Source organism: Thamnophis elegans, chromosome 2 (genome assembly GCF_009769535.1).
Source record: "Thamnophis elegans isolate rThaEle1 chromosome 2, rThaEle1.pri, whole genome shotgun sequence".
Classification (NCBI taxonomy): domain Eukaryota; kingdom Metazoa; phylum Chordata; class Lepidosauria; order Squamata; family Colubridae; genus Thamnophis; species Thamnophis elegans.
In genome coordinates, this window is record NC_045542.1 from 148,614,693 (window position 1) to 148,634,201 (window position 19,509).

Sequence of the window (19,509 nt, forward strand, 5' to 3'; positions counted from 1 at the left end):
ATTTGCACTTATCAATGATGGGAAGAATTTCTACAAATAAAATGAACATTCTACCTAGAATTCGATACCTGCTTCAGACAATCCCAATCAGATTGGGTAAGGACTTTTTTCAAGATCTAAATAAAATAGTTTTGAAATTTATTTGGCAAGGGAAAAAAGCTAGAATAAAACTTAAATTACTACAAGATGCTAGATCTAGAGGAGGATTTGGGCTACCTGATTGGGAGCTATACTATCAAGCAACAAACTTGATGTGGATTAAGGAATGGATATCATTAAAAAACTCTAGATTATTGAATGCAGAAGGTCACGACTTATTGTTGGGATGGCATGCTTTCTTATGGTATAAGGGAACTAAATCATATGGTTACTTTAGAAGACATTATATAAGGGAGGTGTTGCTATTAAACTGGGAAAAGGTAAAAAGATTACACTATTTGAAAATTCCAGTCTGGATATCAACAATTGAAGCATTTTCATATCCAATAATATATAAAAAGGAACAAACAGTTAGATATATAGAATTATTGAATGCAGAGGGTGAGCTCAAATCTATTCAAGAGTTGAAACAAGAAGGGATGGAAATGAACTGGTATTCATATGTACAGATACAATCTAGATATAATGAAGATAGAAAAACCAAAGGTCTTTATAATAAAATGACTGAGTTAGACAAAATTTTAACAGGTACTGATGAAAAAGTAATTAAAAAGCTATATGGATATTTATTGGAGTTTAAATTGCAAGAAGAACAAGTTAAAGAAACTATGATAGCTTGGGGAAAAAACTTTAGGTATGGGATTGACTTAGAGAATTGGCAGAAATTGTGGTCTCAAAATTACAAAATGACAATGTCTACTGCATATAGAGAAAACTTGTATAAGATGTTTTACAGGTGGCACCTACCCCCAACCAGAATCGCAAGAATGTTCAAGAATAAATCAGAAAAGTATTGGAAATGTCACCAGATACCTGGTTCATACTACCACATGTGGTGGACTTGCACTGAAGCTAAAAGATACTGGACTAAAATCCACATGTGGTTGGAGAAAATGACACACAAACAAATAGACTTTAAACCAGACGTCTTTTTATTGGGGATCATACCAGAAATCTACAACAAAGACTTAAAATATCTGATTGTAAATGTGTTAGCAGCAGCCAGAATTGTATTTGCAAAAAACTGGAAAAACGAAACAATACCAAAACAGGAAGAAGTTATCCAAAAAATAATGGACTGTGCTGAAATGAGTAAATTGACATTTGAAATTAGAGAGCAAGAGGATGAGCAATTTTATAAGATATGGGATTTGTTTTATCGGTGGCTAGGGGGAAAAAAAACACCTTGGAAATGAAAAATGATATACTTATGCTTTAATTGAAGAAAGTGAATGATGATATAATTATGCTGTGAAATAATCTAACAATGATACAATGAAGAATTAATATAAGGTCTGGTGATATAATGTATAATGTTAAGAACTTATAATGATATTTCGCTGCTGATAAGCAATTTTAATAAGGGAACAAATGAAAACTGGTATATATAGGCAGCAACGTCTTGCTGAAAAATGAAGGAATAAGATCTCTGAAGGTATGAAATGCAAGGACAATAATGAATATAAGTATACTTTCTGGGGAAAAATAATGCTAATGTTAACTGAATATATATTGTAGAATGAAAATGAGGCTTTTAGTTATACTAGATGAAACATTTGAGACGGTAAATATTATTTGAAAATGTAGATGTTAAAACACTTGTAACCAAACGACATGCTGCATGTGATGATGGTTCTTTTTTGTGTGTGTGTGTGTGTGTGTGTTTTCCTCTTTTTTTAAAAAAAATCCTAGGTTATTGTGTCTATTAAATATATAACAGAGAGATACCGGGTGTGTGTATGGGGGGAAACGTAGTAGGGATGGATTGCTACAGGCAGGGGAATAAGAAACGATACAAAATTATAATCTATTAAATGAAACAATGAATGTATAAGAATGATAAAGGTTAAAACACCTGTAATCAAATGAAATAGCAATATAGCAATAGCAGTAGACTTATATACCGCTTCATAGGCCTTTCAGGCCTCTCTAAGCGGTTTACAGAGAGTCAGCATATTGCCCCCAACAATCTGGGTCCTCATTTTACCCACCTCGGAAGGATGGAAGGCTGAGTCAACCCTGAGCCGGTGAGATTTGAACCGCTGACCTGCTGATCTAGCAGTAGCCTGCAGTGCTGCATTTAACCACTGCGCCACCTTGGCTCTGCATGGGAAATACTGCATGGGATGATGGGTTTTGTTTTCTTTTTTTTGTGTGTGTGTTTTTTTGTTTTGTTTTTTCTTATTTTCCCTCTGCCCTTCTTTTTCTATTGCTATGTGATTATGTTGTCTATGTAACAAAAATAAAAACAAATTCTATAAAAAAAAAGATGTTTTATAGATGACATTTAGATCCTAAAAAATTGGCTTCTATGTATCCGAATTTACAACCTAAATGCTGGAGATGTGATTGTGTGGACGCTACATATTTTCACATATGGTGGACTTGCAAAAAGGTTAAAGCATTTTGGATAAAAATATGGTGGATTATGCAAAATGTTCTTTAAAAAAGGATAAAATTTACGCCTCAGTTATTCTTGTTATGTATAATTACTGATTGTACAGTTGTAGAGATTAATATGATTTTGCATTTAATAACGAGCTAGATTGTTGGTGGCGCAATTCTGGAAGAAGGAAGATTTGCCTACTATTCAAGAATGGACATTGAAAGTAACAAACCTAACTGAGATGGCTAAAATATCTGCATATCTTAAGGACCATTCAAATGAGAGATATAAACTGGAGTGGAAAAGATGGATTGATTATACTCAAAATAAATATGGGACTAAGAAATTCCAGATAGCTTATGATTAAAGACCAGAAATGATATAAATTGTCTAGAGCTAGTTTAGCAAGGAGGAGCTAAAGCTCAATTGAAAGATGTTATCACTATCTTTTTTTCTTTTTAAGTGTATTTTTGATAGTTTTTGTCAAAGATTTATACCCTGTATTGGTTCTAGGAAGTCGAGGGGGGCAGGTTGGGGGGAGGGGGGGAAGGGAAGTAAATATTTGTAAAAGTTTGTTTTTCAAAATTCTCATTTTTTTAAAAAAATCAGATGCTGTGCAACCAGCTCATATTTATGATGGTTGCATGTCCCAAGGCCACGCGATCACCTTCTGTGGCCTTCTGACAAGTAAAGTCAATGGAGAAGCAGTTTTATTTATCAACCGTGTTGCTGACTTAACAATTGCAGTGATTCCCTTAACAAGTGTGGCAAGAAAGGTTGTAAAATGGGACCAAACTCACTTAACAATTGACTCGCTTAGCAACAGAAATTTTGGGCTCAATTGTGGTTGTCCGTCGAGGGCTACCTGTACTATCCTAGAATTATCTGCTGTGAATTGCGTAAAGGCCAGGAAGATGTTGCAATGTATTGAAATTACATGATCCTGATTTTCAGTCTTTTTTGCTCATTTCCCACAAAAAACACCCATTTGGGAAGCTGGATTCACTTAACTGGGTGATTCACTTAACAATTGTGGTGGCCACTGTAAAAATGGTTGTAAAATTGGACAGAGAAAGATACGTTGTAGTAGTGAGAACTGAGTGTTTGTTTTCACAACAGTTTTTGGCTTTGACTGCTTGGGGCTGTGGAAGAAAATAAATCCTCAAGTCGGGCTGGACTGGATTAACATTAAAACTAGATTTTAGAATTTGGGACTTAAAGGGAATGATGGAATAAAATTGAAAAAGAGTTAATATTTTGTATGAACACTAGAGGGAGCCAAGAGAGAGTTTTAGAAGAGAACTGTGTAATCATTTAATTGGTTAAAGAAAAACAATGTTAGAAGTTGATTGGTTAAATGTCATAATTCTATATAAGGTAATAGTTAGGGCGTTACTATTGCTGACTGGTTTGTGACCGCCCCGATCAGGCTAGCTGATATGGGAGTAGGAGGAGTTAGGGAGGGTATAACTGCTGTCTCACTTTCATTGTGGGTGTGGCTCTCCTTTGTGACTCAGGTGAAGTCAGGGTGAGACCCACCAACGCTTTGCAAACCGTTTTCAAATTAGCTTTGATTTTTGATAATAAAGAGAATTTTATTACTCTACTCCGAACCTCGTCTCCAGAATTCTTTTAAATTCTGCAAACAAATTGGGGGCTCGTCCGGGATCCAATCTGCGTTGGGGCTCTGAGGGGTCCCCCTCAGGTGCACCCCTTTCTTTTTTTGAGAGGAGGGGAGCCACCCAGAGGACTGCGTAGCTTTTGGAAGCCCGTAAAAATTGTGTCATAGACGAACAGTAGGAGGGGAGTGAATAAAATAAGAAATAGCCTGAAGACAGACCGGATAACTCCAGCGCGCGGACCCTGGTGAGTACTGGTTTTGAAAACACCAGAGCACGAACCCCAGGGCGGTCAGGAAGTGTGTGAATGTGAGAACTGGCAGCGGGGCTGGGTATAAGTCCTTTTGAGGAATCTCGGGAGAGATTTGCAGGACGGAGTGAGTGATGGGGATATTGTGAATATCCGGAGACGGTGACGTGTGGAATTGAAAAGAGCTGCTGGGAGGGACACAGAAGCACACACTTAAGGGAGGGCTACCTACCCATATAAGAGATGGGGGGAAATACAAGTTCAGCTGAGAAAGGAACACAGTGTGTAAAGAAAATTAGAAAGAATCCTAAGCTTAAAATTGACCCGAATGGCCCATTGGGCCAAATGCTGGCTGGATGGGGATCCCCACCTTATAATCGGGAAATTTTGAGATTAGGATTGACTAAAGAAAATATGGTAAATTTATGCTGTTTTATTTGGTGGCAAGATGATAATGTTGAGTGGCCGCGGGACGGCTCTATGAATTTCTTTAAATGCCGTAATCTATATGATTATGTGAAACAGAAAAAGTGTAAATATTTGGACAATGAGTTAGATTATGCTCTGCTCTGGAATCCGGACCTTTGGCCATCAGAACGTATTCTGATGGTGAAGCCCGGAGAGCAGGAAGAAGAGGAAGAAACCCCAAAAAGGGATTTGTTGAAAAATATCCCTCCTCCGTATAATCCAGTTCATATCCAAAATCCCCCACACCCGGCTAATGCAGTAACTCCCCCATTATATCCTGGAATGCAGGGAGGGACAAGCCAATTTACCCCAGGGCAGTGGCCTGGTTCTCCGATGCCCGTATTAAGTCCACAGGGAGGGGAGAACCCAGTTTGGACTCCTGATTGCCACACACCCCCTATCCTGTTCTTAATGCCATACACAGAGGGGGTTGATGAGAAAACAGGATATTCAAAGGACAAATTGGATAGTGCAAGGAAGAATTTAATAAACCAATTGGGTGAAGAGGAACAGGTTAAGCAATTTCCTCTAAGAGAGACCCCGAATGGAGTAAATGCCCAAGGGGCCCCAATTATAACATATGTACACGAACCGCTAAGGGCAACGGAGGTTCGGGCATTTAAAAAGGAAATGAAAAACTTCATTGAGGATCCATTGACAGCTAGCGATCAATTGGATTCTCTATTAGGACCTAACATATATACTTGGGAAGAAATACAAAATATAATGGGTATTTTGTTTAGCCCCGAAGAGAGAAATTTAATCAGAGTAGCCGCCATGGCAGTGTGGGAAAGAGAAAACCCTGTGGTGGCGGGAGGGAATCAAGATAGAGGAGATACTAAATATCCCCTGGTAAAGCCAAATTGGAATAATAATGAAGCAGAGGGGAGAAGAAACATGCAAGATTTAAGATCAATAATTATAAAGGGGATGAGGGAAGCAATACCAAGAACTCAGAACATGGCTAAAGCCATGGATATAGAGCAGGGAAAGGAAGAAGCACCAGCTACATTTTTGCAACGTCTCAAGGACGGAATGCGAAAGTATGCGGGGGCGGATCCTGACGATGCCCTAAATGTACAGATAGTTAAAATTCAATTTGTAACTAAAGCATGGCCAGACATTGCAAGGAAATTACAAAAGAGAGAGAATTGGGCTACAGAATCTTTAGAAGTTTTGTTAAAGGAAGCGCAGAAAATATATGTGAATAGGGAAGAGGAAAAAGTGAAAAGGGACGGACAGAGGACAAGTCGGATGATGGCTATAGCAGTAAGGGGGGCTATGCAAACACAGCCCGAGCAAGGAAGGGGGCGGGGCTGGGTGCCACACGGACGAGGGAGAGACGATACCGGACTTAGAGGGAAGCTCGGAATGAGAGGCAGAGGCGGAGTTAACCGAGGAATGATGAGAAGGGGAACAATGGGAGAAAGAGGAACTTGCTTCCATTGTGGCAAGACAGGACATTTTAAGAGAGAATGTCCTGCTCTGGCCGGGGAGGAGCAAATTAACCGATTGATGGAGGAAGATGAAGACATATATTAGGGAAGTCAGGGGCCCTTCATTAGGAGTTCCCACTGGGAGCCCTTGATAAATTTGGAGGTGGGAACCCAGGAATATACCTTCTTAGTGGACACCGGAGCATCTCGCACCTCTATGTGTGTGATGCCAAAGGAGGGAAAAATTGATGATCAAGCAAAAATAAAAGTTAGTGGGGTAAAAGGGGAGGCTTTTAATGTGAAACAGTTAGAACCAGTGAAAATAAGATATGGGAAAAATGAGATCCGGACTCTAAAATTATTGTATGTGCCTGAAGCAGGAATTAACATCATGGGGAGAGACCTGATGTCGGCCTTGGGAATTACAATAAGCTTTGACAAAAGTGAAACAGTTTATGTTCTAACAGAAGAGAAAGAACAAAAGATTAACCCTTTAGTTTGGGTGCAACCGGGAAATAGGGGTGGGTTAGAGATAGAGCCTTTAAAGATAAAATTGAAACCCAATAATGAGATAGTAAGCCAAAGACAGTATAATATTCCGATGGAAGGAAGAAAAGGTCTTCAACCAGTGATAGACCAACTAATAAACGACGGATTATTAGAAGGAACTATGTCACCTTACAACCAAGGCCTAAAACGCAAAAAGAGTTGAGAAAGTTTTTAGGATTAATTGGATATTGTAGGTTATGGATAGAAGATTATGCCAAATGGACCAAAGGATTATATGAACAGTTAACTCAAACAAAACCATTTAAAATTGGGTGGACCAAGGGGTTGGATGAGGACTTTCAGAGACTTAAGCACTTGTTAGTCAGTGCCCCAGTCTTAAGTCTTCCCAATTTAGAGAAACCATTTCACCTTTTTGCATCAGTGGAAGAAGGGATAGCCCTGGGGATTTTGACACAAAGTTGGGCAGGGCAAAAGAAACCAGTAGCATATCTGTCCGAAAACCTTGACCCTGTAGCTAAAGGATGGCCCACATGTATTCAAGCCATAGCAGCAGTAGCGTTATTAGTAAAGAAGAGTGAGAAAATCACAATGGGAGGGGCGCTAATTGTAAGCAGCCCACATTAAGTGAGAACATTGTTGAAACAAAAAGCTGGGAGGTGGTTGACTGATTCAAGGTTGCTAAAATATGAGGGGATGTTACTGGATCATTCTGACCTAGTCCTGACAACTGACTCAGCATTGAATCCAGCCCAATTCCTCAATAAAACCAGTTCATCTGAAAGTGAAGAAATTGAACACTGGTGTAGTGAAATAGTAGATTTAGAAACAAAAATTAGGCCAGATTTACAGGATACTCCTTTGGAAAAAGGAGAAAGATGGTACATTGATGGTTCTTCACGAGTGGTAGAAGGGAAAAGACAAAATGGATACGCTATAATCCAGGAGGGCACATGGGCTCTTCTAGAAGGGGGGAGATTGCCAAACCATTGGTCTGCACAGGCAGCCGAATTGTATGCCTTGAAAAGAGCTCTCATATTGGGGGAAAAATCAAATTTAACGATTTACACCGACTCTAAATATGCGTTTGGAGTGGTGCAGACCTTTGGGAAGATTTGGAGGGAAAGGGGATATGTGACAAGTCAGGGAAAGAACCATCTCGATTAATTGCAGGTGTTATCAGCCCTTGCCCTGCCCCATAGAATTGCTGTAGTGCATTTGAGAGCACACCAAAAGGGAGATGAGGTTGAGAAGAAGGGAAACAGGTTGGCAGACCAGGAAGCTAAAGAAGCTGGTATGAATGAAGTTATTGAACAAATTAAAATTATGATTCCCCATGTATTTGAAATGAAGGAGATACCAATTTTTAATGAGAAAGAGGAAAACAAAATTAAACAGATGGGGGGAACGAAAGATGAAGATGGGAAATGGTGGTTACCAGATGGGAGACAAATTCTCAATTACCCCCTCATGAGACAAATCTTTGAAAGACTACACGAGGGGAGTCATTGGGGAACTCAAGCCTTGATTGATGAAGTATTAAAAAAATATGCAGGAGTAAAAGTCTATACGGCAGCACAACAAGTAACTCAAAAATGTATAATTTGTCAAAGGGTAAATAGAAATCAATTAAGGGAAAAACAAAAGGGAGGGAGGCCTTTAGCGCTCTATCCTTTCCAAAATATACAAATAGACTTCACCGAAATGCCACAAGTGGGAAGATATAAATATTTGTTAGTTATTATAGATCATTTGACAGGATGGGTAGAAGCCTACCCATGTTTTGATGAAACTGCTAGAACTGTTGTTAGATTATTATTAGAACATATTATACCAAGATATGGGATTGTTCAGAGAGTTGATAGTGACCAGGGAAGACACTTCACGGGGAAAATTACTCAAGGAGTGGCTAACGTATTGGGAATAAAATGGGACTTACACAGTCCATGGCATCCGCCCTCTAGTGGGAAGGTGGAAAATATGAATGGAAAGATTAAAACAATGTTGACAAAATTGTATTTGGAAACAGGAGTGAATTGGATAAAAGCGTTGCCGATAGCCTTATTTAGAATAAGAACACAACCCAGGAGGGATGTGGGAGTCTCACCTTATGAAATGTTATTTGGAATGCCACTAAGGAATGCTGGGATACGAATGGGGAATTTACCTAGTAAAGACAAAGGATTGATACAATACTTGCAAATACTGTCCCAGACTTTTGACTCTTTCAGGAAAGCGGGCTATTTAATACAGACTCCTCCATTGAGCTTCAAAGTACATTCCATTGAAGTGGGAGACCAGGTGTGGATAAAAACTTGGAAGGACGATTCCCTAAAGCCGAAGTGGGATGGACCATTCCTGGTGTTGCTGACCACAGACACTGCCATCCGGACGAAAGAAAAAGGCTGGACCCACTACACCAGAGCGAAGAGAGCCAACTTGGAGGAGTCGGAAACTTGGAAGGCCTTTCAGAAGGAGCCATTGAAGTTGGTGTTGAAAAGGCAGTAATTCTTCTAAAGGAAAAGGCCCGTGAGTTCTTGGCTTGTGACCAATGTGCTGGTTCTGTTCTTGTCTGTGTGAAGCTTGCTGCTGTTCCCATTGTATTGACTGTGTACTTTGTATCCACTGCCGGATCCCCTGTGACATTATATTGATTGAACAATACCTGGCGGCATATTTTTATTATCCGAGTCTATCTTCAACTGCTCTCACCACAGACCTCCGTATTACCCCAACAGTACAGAGAGCGCTTGATAATCCCTTTTCTGACAATTATCACGCCGCCGGGGCCTAAAGAAGATGAAACCACGATGCCCTTCCATCAGAGGACTGTTACCTGGGCAGGAAACGGGATTTTGGGACTATTGGGCTCCTCGACCATCTTGCAAGTATTTCCTGTTGCATTTTCTAGGCATGACAATAATGATGGGTATGTTACTTTTGGTGGTGTGGGGAGCATGTGAATATCAAATTAAGGAGGGAATAGTAGAGGATTTCTATGGACCTCCCTCTAAACAGAATCGCTCAAAAAGAGAGATAAGTTTTCACCATCATGCGAAGAAATTCATAAACTCACCTGTAAACACCATTTGTATAAAAGGAGGAGGACTACAGAAAGGAGAATTCCAATATTCGAAAATGACACATGAGGGATGCAATCTAACATTAGAAGTAATGGCAAAACAAACTAAGAGAGGATTGGCCTGGTCATGTGAGAATCAAAATGATGGGTGGAGAAAGGGACTTTTCAAAATATGTAAAAATGCAACTAAGAAAGATTTAGATAATGGAGACCCAAGGTGTTATTGGATTGATAAAATTTTATGGTCTAGTAGCTGAAAAATTTCAGAAGGAAGCCCTGGAGATATACAATTTCTCTGTAATAATAATAATAAGAGTCAAAACATGCAATTTGGATGGTGGGGGCTTTTTAGGGGGGATTTTTAGAAATTGGAAACAAGCATTGTTCATGGTTGGTATAATTTTTATTGGATTAATGATGCTACCATGTTTAATTCCCATAATAAGAAATGTTGTCACCTCCACGGTGGGAAGCATAATACAAGCTCAGCAACATGAAAAGTCAATGATGGTATTAAAAGAAATTGGGGATCAGATCCAATTATTAGAAAGTATGAATACATTCCCTATGGAAAGTACAATAATAGAAAGAGAAAGGTTGAAAGAAATAAGGGAAAATATTAAGAAAATTGCCATATAAGAGATGGGGGAATTGATGGAATAAAATTGAAAAAGAGTTAATATTTTGTATGAACACTAGAGGGAGCCAAGAGAGAGTTTTAGAAGAGAACTGTGTAATCATTTAATTGGTTAAAGAAAAACAATGTTAGAAGTTGATTGGTTAAATGTCATAATTCTATATAAGGTAATAGTTAGGGCGTTACTATTGCTGACTGGTTTGTGACCGCCCCGATCAGGCTAGCTGATATGGGAGTAGGAGGAGTTAGGGAGGGTATAACTGCTGTCTCACTTTCATTGTGGGTGTGGCTCTCCTTTGTGACTCAGGTGAAGTCAGGGTGAGACCCACCAACGCTTTGCAAACCGTTTTCAAATTAGCTTTGATTTTTGATAATAAAGAGAATTTTATTACTCTACTCCGAACCTCGTCTCCAGAATTCTTTTAAATTCTGCAAACAGGAATAAAAAAAGAAGGATTGCATGGACTTTAAATTTTAATTAAATACGATACATTTTTTTAAAAAAAATCTTTAAAAATTGTTAAATTAGTTACTGACATTATGGAGCTCTGGATGTATGAGGAATTATTTGAGATGTTAAAAAAATGTGTGTGAAACTAAAAAAATTCAGAAATGCAGACCAGGACACTAGGCGGCAAATAGAATGGGGTAAAAGAGGATTTAAATGCAGACCAAGAAGACAAGGTGGAAGAAGAGAGTTTAAATGAAGAGAGAGAAGATGCTGTTGGAACTGAAAATAAAAAAAAAGATGATTTTACTGGGATTTACAGTGATACAAAAAAATAAGCAAAGGGGAAGGCCCCCCCCAAAAGAAACAATTGAATAGTGAAGAAGGGAAAAGTGAAAGGGGGAAACCCTGGGGAAAATTACTAGACCAATAAAAGCACAAAGGAGAGAAAGGCCTTGGAAGAAAAGGAATAAGAATTACAAAAATAAGAAAAAGGAAAAGAAGAAGCTAGGAGAATTGGAGCAAAGAAGAAAATTGGAAGGAATAGAATCTGTGAGAGATCCAGAGAAAATGGCTAGAAGAGGAGGAGGGGAAAGGGATATATTAGTAGGCTAAAGGGAATTGTATCAATATTGCTAATGATATGTAGGTAACTAAGATATAAGGGAATTATAATAATCTTAGTTAAGCAAAACATTCTTTGTGTAAAAATTGAAATTGAGGATGTATATTGCTTATAAAAATAGACTAACATGAAAGAAAAGATAATTTGGTTCAATCTTGAAAGGGAAATTGGTGATATTGTTTATATATTAAGAAAACTAAGTTTAAGAGGGAAATAGGAAAGAATAATATAATTGTTAGCTAAATGTTTTCTATGTAAAAATTGAAATTGAGGATGTATGTTGTTTATAGCAAAATAGGTTAATATATGAAAGAGGAAAGGACAATCTGGTTTAAGCTTAAAGAGAAATTGGTGATATTTAGGTACTAAGGAGAAAATAAATTTAAAATGGAAAGAGAATAAATGGGGTTGGAAATGGAAACAGAACTATGATGAAAAAACAGTTAATTTGTTAAATTGGTATGATGAACTATAATGAACTATTTGAGATGTTAAAAATATGTGTGAAACTTTGGAGGGCAAGGATAAACTAGAAATTTAGATGGAGCACTCAGACCAGGAAATAGAAGAGAAGAGAGTAAAAGAGGGCTTAATTGAAGAACAAGAATAGAAGAAAAAGGAATAATTAGATGGTTTCATTAGGGTAAAATATATGAAAAGAGGAATCATGAAATGATAATTTGGTATAACTTTGATATTGTTTATATAACAAGAAGAAAATAAATTTTAAGGGAAAACATGAGAAGAGAATAATAGAGTTGAAATTGGAAATAGAATTATGATGTAAAATGGATTATGTATAAAAAAGGATGAATGTCAGCCTCTACTTTGCTTGCTTGCTATCGGCTGCATAGTAATAAGGAGGGTCGGGGCTCATGGTATTTGGTGGGGGGGATTTACTAGGTACTGAAGGAATTATCATGAAGGGAGTTTTGTTTTCACCATCTTCTGCTTGTGCTGACGGCTTGTGTTTGGTCAAGGTCAACCGTCTCATACCAGCTGGATGAAGCCACTTGAAGATGTACCCCACATGACACCTTTGGGAGTTGCAGATTGGACATTGGGTTGGGGTAACTGTGGGGGGGGGGAGGGTCTTGGGTAAACGTTTGATATGTACACATTTGTGCTTTTTTGCTTCAGATCTTGCTTCACTTTAGCTGTGTTTATTTCATGTCTTTCTTGGATATTGAATGAAGCACGCCTGGCAATGTAAAAGGGGAAAACCCGGACAACGCTTTGTTCATAAATATATTATTTGTATTAAAAAAAAGAAAGAAAACATTGTCACTCATTGCATTACGGTGTGGTATGTTGGCTTGACAGCCGCGGATACAGAGGTGGGTTCCTACCAGTTCGCACCAGTTCGGTAGAACCGGTTCGTCAAATCTACCGAACCGGTTAGAAGAGGTTCCACCAGAAAGCAGGCCACACCTATAGAAGAGGTTCCAAAATTTTTTGAAACCCACTACTCACACACACACACACACTCACACACACACACAGACACACAGACAGACTCACAGAGAGAGAGAGGAAGAGAAAGAAAGAAAGAAAGACAGAAAAAGTGAGAGAGAGATGAAAGAAAAAAAGGAAAAAGGGGCAGAGAGACAAAAGGAAGGAGAGAGAGAGAGAGAACACATGGCCGGCAAGCCACTCCCACCAGGTCACATGGCCAGCAAGCCACTCCCACAAAGGAGGCCACACCCACAGAGTAGGTTCGAAATTTTTTTGAAACCCACCACTGCGCGGATAGAAAGATATTTCAGAGGGTGGTGAGCAGTGAGCACAGCACACAACATTGTGGCCTTTCCCCTGATACCATTAGATGACATCGACATCGCTAAGGCTCGCTGCCTTAGGAGAGAGAGGAAAATCCTCAGCGATGACTCACAACCTGGTCAGCCCTCTCCTACCACCTGGAAGAAGATATAGAAGCCTAGGCAGCCACCCAAACAGGCTGAAGAACAGTTTTTATCCGTGGGCTGCCTGACTCCTGAATGAAAAATAACTACATCGGGTCTGGTGTGACCTGCAATAAGTTCACATGATGCAATAGGACTGGGTGTTTTGTTAGTAGGATTTGCTAGGCTATGGATTTTTTTTCAATACGAGTTGTATGGGGGGGGGGGGTTTGCACAAAGGGAGGCTCAGCCAATCTCATTGTGCACATGTACTCTGACAATAAAGGATTGAATTGAATTCAATTGATGCACCAGTTATGGTTTTTTGGGCTTGAGTCATGGCAATATGATCTGAAAGTGAAATTTACTGCCGTTCCCCCCCCCCCCCCCCAGTCCATCCATCTGCCCCCCTCTCTGTCATGGCCAAATTATTTTCTGGTGATCAAAACTATATAGTATTATAAATGATGGTAATGATGAAGATGTCAGACCTGGAAGCTATCTTTTACATTGGGCCTTCAGGCATGCCACAATTTCTACTGTGGGAAAATGGAAGAGGGGAATATATGGAGTATGGGAGATATATACCGTATTTTTCAGATTATGAGACGCACTGGAGTATAAGACACACCTTAGTTTTTGGGGAGGAAAATAGGGGAAAAAATTCTGCCTACCAGGTATTCATTTTTATTCCCATAACACCAGAAAAGCAAGCAAACACAACAGTATAATAAAACAACACTTTATAAGCTTAACTCTTAAGATAAGAAAAGTCTTAATAAGCTTAATGATGTCTGGGCATTCAGCCAAAAGCAATTCACACCTGTAAAAATGTAACAAAGCTAAATCAACAAACCAGCCTAAAGCTTGTCTGAAGGAAACCAAGGGATTATTCTCCCCAAAAAGAGAAATCACATAGTCATAGGAACTCTGCCTTGCCCTTGAGATGATTATCTCCCAAAAATAGAAACTGGACAAAAGAAGCACCGTATTTTTTGGAGTATAAGACACACCAGAGTGTAAGATGCACCAAGATTTTGAAGAGGCAAATTTTAAAAAAATGTTTGCACTCTGCAAACCTCCCAAAAATGCCTCCCCCTTTTTTTTTTGCGAAAATGGGCCTGTTTTTTGTCAAAAAAAATGCAGAGTGCGGTGGCACAGATAGTTTTGCCCCCCCCCCCCCAAGAATGGCTCCTGTAACGCTGCACAAGCTGCATGGGTTACCATTCTGCTTCTGGGTGCAACGCAAAATGTCACTGTTAAAGTCCTTCATGACATGGGTCCAGGTTACTTGAGGGACCATCTCACCCTACTGGGATTCGCTTGTACCACTCGTGCCAGAAGAGGAGGCATGCTGCAGTTCCCATTGTTGGATGAAATGTCCTTCTGGGTTCAGTTCCAAATGGGGAAAAAGACACTGGAAACATGGAGGCTGCTTGGAAAGATGGTTTAATGGTGGTCAGGATCACAGGGCTTGAGCTCCTGAACCGAAAAGGGGGATCACATGCTTCAAGATGTTGGGTGAAGAAGAAAAGAGAGAGCGGCCAGGATAGACGGCCAACAAATTTTATTTATTTATTTATAAATAAATAAATAAATAAATAATGCTGTTACAAGCACTTCCAGGTTCAGTTTACGATCACAAACTCACAGCCCTAGTGAACAGACACACCCAAATAATTTTCAGTTGAACACTAAGGCATAGCTTACACTTCGAAATACACTAGGGAGCTGTGAATTTAAAATAACAGCAACACTTTACTGGTTAGAATACAGGTAGTCCTCGACGTATGACCACGATAGAGCCCAACATTTATGTTGCTAAGTGAGACAGCTCTTAAGTGAGTTTTGCCCCTTAAGTGAATGAAACGATAGAATAAAATGTGGTATAAACACCGTTGTATTGAAACAAAACTATGTGTTGTCGTCATCCCCCAATAACTTTATTAAAGTTTAAAAAAGAAAGAAAGATAGAAACGAACAGGAACGAAAATATAAAGGAGTACAGTAGCTTCCAATTTTCTTTGCAAGGGTTAAATGAATGTAAAATCACCTCGTACTACATGTTTACATCATGACTCTTGGCATGCGCGCTTGATGTTGGCAGACTCTTTGCTTATCATTAGTCATGCCAGGAACACTCCCCCAACTCCTGCTTTTATAGGACAGCACATGACGTGGGGTTTTAAGATGTATAACAGTATTAATAACTCATCATGGGGTGAGGGAAAATATTTTGCGCGCTGAACCAGCAGTAATGCCGGCAGCAACCTACCTCTGATACCCATGAAACATGCTTGGAAACCGAGTGCTGTTATAAGTGATGGAGTGGAATTGTTTGCACAGTTAGGTGGGAAAGGCCTCCATGCAGAGGTGGGTTCCTACCAGTTCGTACCTATTCGGTAGAACCGGTTCGTCAAATCTACCGAACCGGTTAGAAGAGGTTCCACCAGTGGACCCAGAAAGCAGGCCACACCTACAGAAGAGGTTCCAAAAAATTTTGAAACCCACCACTGGCAAGGATCTTGTAACTTGACAGCTTTAAGACTTGCATGCTTCAATGCCAGAGTTTCTGAATAGTTACTTGGACCAACCTAAGTACTAATTCAATAGCAATAGCAATAGCAGTTAGACTTATATACCGCTTCATAGGGCTTTCAGCCCTCTCTAAGCGGTTTACAGAGTCAGCATATTGCCCCCACAGTCTGGGTCCTCATTTCACCCACCTCGGAAGGATGGAAGGCTGAGTCAACCTTGAGGCGGTGAGATCTGAACCACTGAACTGCAGATAACAGTCAGATGAAGTGGCCTGCAGTACTGCACCCTAACCACTGCGCCACCTCGACTCTCAATTCATAATTTCATATCCAGTCACATGGGCGGCAAGCCACTCCCATCCAGTCACATGGGTGGCAAGTCACTCCCACAAAGGAGGCCACACCCACAGAGTAGGTTCCAACAATTTTTGAAACCCACCACTGCCTCCATGATATCTAGCCAGACCACAGGCTATATAATCTTGGCTGTGTCTTGACGGCAGGAAACCCCAGGCCACAAACAAAGAACCACATGAGCCTTTCAGCCAAGTCTTTGTGATACAGCATGGGTTGCACAGGTAAACCCACCAGTGGCTGGCCAGGTTAGGTGGTCTTAATAGAATGGACCTTATAGATTCATTTTAGTTTGGCCTTTTACTCCAGTGCCCTGGAGTCCCAAAGTTGACTTTTAACTTCCTCATATTATAAATAGGGCTGAACAGTGTGGCAAGACTCTGTAAAGGAGGGGCACAGGAAGCCAGACGTGGGGGGAGAGATACAACAGAGAAGTTGCAGAAAACTGTTGGTATGAATATCTGCTTTTGTAGTTTTCCAAGATGTACTTCCCTGTTCTGAACAGGGGTTTTTACGTTTTGTATGAATACGCCTCTTTAAACGCCCTCTGATTGACGAAGTTTGATTAAAGGTATAAAATCACTGCCCTGGGCATAGCCAGGCCAGTTCAGATGTTGGTGTGTGAACACGCTGAACTCGATGCATCCAATAAACCTGTTTCTCTTCCTTCGTGGTCTCAAGTCCTGATCTTTCGTAAGTAGATTACAAACCACAATCTGCTGCAACATTTTTGGCGAGCCAGCCAGGAGTTGAGGGGTCTTTGGGACCCTCTGGAACGTCCACCCCGATGTCAGAGCTCATCTTGTCAGGGGGAACCTCCCTGGCGCCAACGGACCCGTTTGATCCGAGGGACTTCCCAGCGACAGAGGGCTCTGGCAGCAGCGTTTGGCGATTCCAAGAACCACCAGAGAAGGACCAGAGACCAGGCATCTAAAAGGCATCTAAAAGGCTGGCCAGCATCGCAGGAGGGAAGCCAAGTACATGAGGCAAGTACTGTGGGAACCCTATTTAGACCCGGACTCCTTGTTGAGCCGGAGGTGAGGCCTGATCTCCCTCACTAGGTGAAAGGTTTTGGGGAGGATTGTCTAGTGTATGTGTGTGTGTGATTGAGGAGGGGGCTACTGCATTTCCCTACGATAGCCGTGTCCATCCGGTATCCTGGGTCAGAAGCCTGTGTGGGGTGATTGCTAAATCCTTGTTGTCTGGTACCCTGGGAAGAGTTGTGGGGGGGCAGCAGTGTTCCCTAGACCCCATTACAATGTAGGTAAAATCATTTTAAAGGATATGTGACTCAGGACTATGGCATTGAGTGAAGCAGGCATGAGCTTAAAAAGTTTTGTGAATCTGAATGGCCCACTTTTGGTTTTGGGAGGCCCAACAAAGGCAATTTTTGATCCCAACATAGCTTTGAATGTCCATAGGTTAGTGTTTGATCCTGATCAAACAGGATCCATATATTGACGTGTAGTACAATTTGTTGAGGAGACAGCTTGGCTAAAAAAACAAATGCAAAAGACCAACAGTGTATTCTTATGGCTGTTCGGGTTGCATACCCCAAATGTCCCAAGCAGAGACCACCAATCCTAGCTAGTGCCCCAGAAGACTTGCCAGAACAGGAAGAGGATCACCACGACCCTCACCAAGACCATGCCAAAGGGGGGCTACACCTAGTAGCTCAGGAGACTTGAGGGCATCAACAAGCCAAGTATCTGTGGGGTGGATAGAGCAAGGGCTGGACGGTGTGACCTCTATGATGTCAGAAGAAAGTCCTGTCAGAGGGACAGGGGATGGGGACCCTCTGAGCTCACCAGAATTTTGGGAGAAGAAGGAAGAGGAGATAGAGCAGTCTGAAGAGAGGGAGAAGATTAGAATTGCAGTGTCTGACATTCTAGAACCTGATGTTCCTGCTCACACCAATCTAGCTGACTTTATTGAGCAACACTTCCCTTCAAGGGACCCGAGATGGAGCCCCTATGACCCCCACCAGTTGACTCTGCTACGTAATCATCAACAGTTAATTGTAAGGGCTGTCCAGCTGGGAGGAAAGCCAGCCACTAAAATGTCTAAACTCTGCCGAAAGCCCCGAGGTTTTTATTTATGGTAACCACTAACCTTCCTGAAAATGCTCGGATGCTAGCTATGGCCTTTATTTCTCAGTCATCCGACACAAGCTGTAGAAGCTGGAAGGGGGCACTGGGGAAGCCCCTCAATGAGCTTATGAAAGTAGCTAGAAGAACTTTCGTCAATAGAGACTTGTTGGAGGAAAAGAAAAAAAAAAATCAAAAGATGCAGAAAAAAAAGCAGAAGTGCTCGCGGCAGCAATTAGGGAGGGGAACAGGACCCCACCCTTGGGACGGAACCGATGTGCCATCTGTTACGAACATGGCTACTGGGGAGGGGAGTGCCTCAACTGGGACTGGGCTCCACCCCCTGAGGAAAGGGAAGATGATCGCCCTAGGATGCCAAGGGATCCCCCCTACCAAGCTGCCCCAGGAGACGTGAATCTCACAGGAGGCCCTTCAATGGCATGCAGAGGAAAATGGTTTTCAGTCATTGATTCAAAAGATGCTTTCTTGTTTGCCTTCGAATGCCCAGTCACAGGCAGAAAGCAGCAATATGCTTGGACACGTTTGCATCAAGGCTTTGAAAAAACTCCCCCACCTTATTTGGAGCTGCATTAGCCATGGATTTGAAACTTTTAGACATTGCCCCACCTGATGTGGTTTTGCAAGATGTAGCTGACTTGTTGGTCACAGGCCAGATGGAGGAAATCTGTCATGCCAATGCAGCAGCCCTACTGCTCCTCCTACAGGAGAAAGCCTACAAGGCCTCTCAGACCAAAGCCCAATTAGTCCAATTGGAAGTTAGATATTTGGGTTACGGCATCCAATAGGGACAAAGGACTCTGGGCCATAAAAAGAAGGAGGCCACTTGCCAATTGCCAGCCCCACGAAATAGGAAGGAATTAAGGGGCTTTTGGGATGCAGCTGGGTTTTGTCGCATTTGGATTCTCAACTTCGCATTGTTAGCAAAGCCACTCTATGAAGCTACCAAGGGGAATGGAAAAGGAACCCTTGAGTTGGGAGGAAGAGGAACAGAA

At 40.9% G+C, this 19,509-nt stretch overlaps 1 protein-coding gene across 1 annotated transcript; it reads left to right on the top strand.

Moving 5' to 3' along the window:
- The first annotated feature begins 5,170 nt into the window (after positions 1-5,170).
- Positions 5,171-7,679, top strand: LOC116504347. Its single transcript, XM_032211311.1, has 2 exons — positions 5,171-6,106; positions 7,610-7,679. The coding sequence occupies exons 1-2, from the start codon at positions 5,216-5,218 to the stop codon at positions 7,640-7,642; spliced, it is 924 nt and encodes a 307-aa protein (XP_032067202.1). The 5' UTR covers positions 5,171-5,215; the 3' UTR covers positions 7,643-7,679.
- The last annotated feature ends 11,830 nt before the right edge of the window (positions 7,680-19,509 follow it).

Excerpts from the sequence above, each read along its gene's own strand:
- LOC116504347 (XM_032211311.1), top strand. The coding sequence starts at position 5,216 with ATGCCCGTATTAAGTCCACAGGGAGGGGAGAACCCAGTTTGGACTCCT. Across the intron at positions 6,107-7,609 it reads TGAATAGGGAAGAGGAAAAA|GTGAAGAAATTGAACACTGG; the intron begins GTGAAAAGGGAC and ends GTTCATCTGAAA.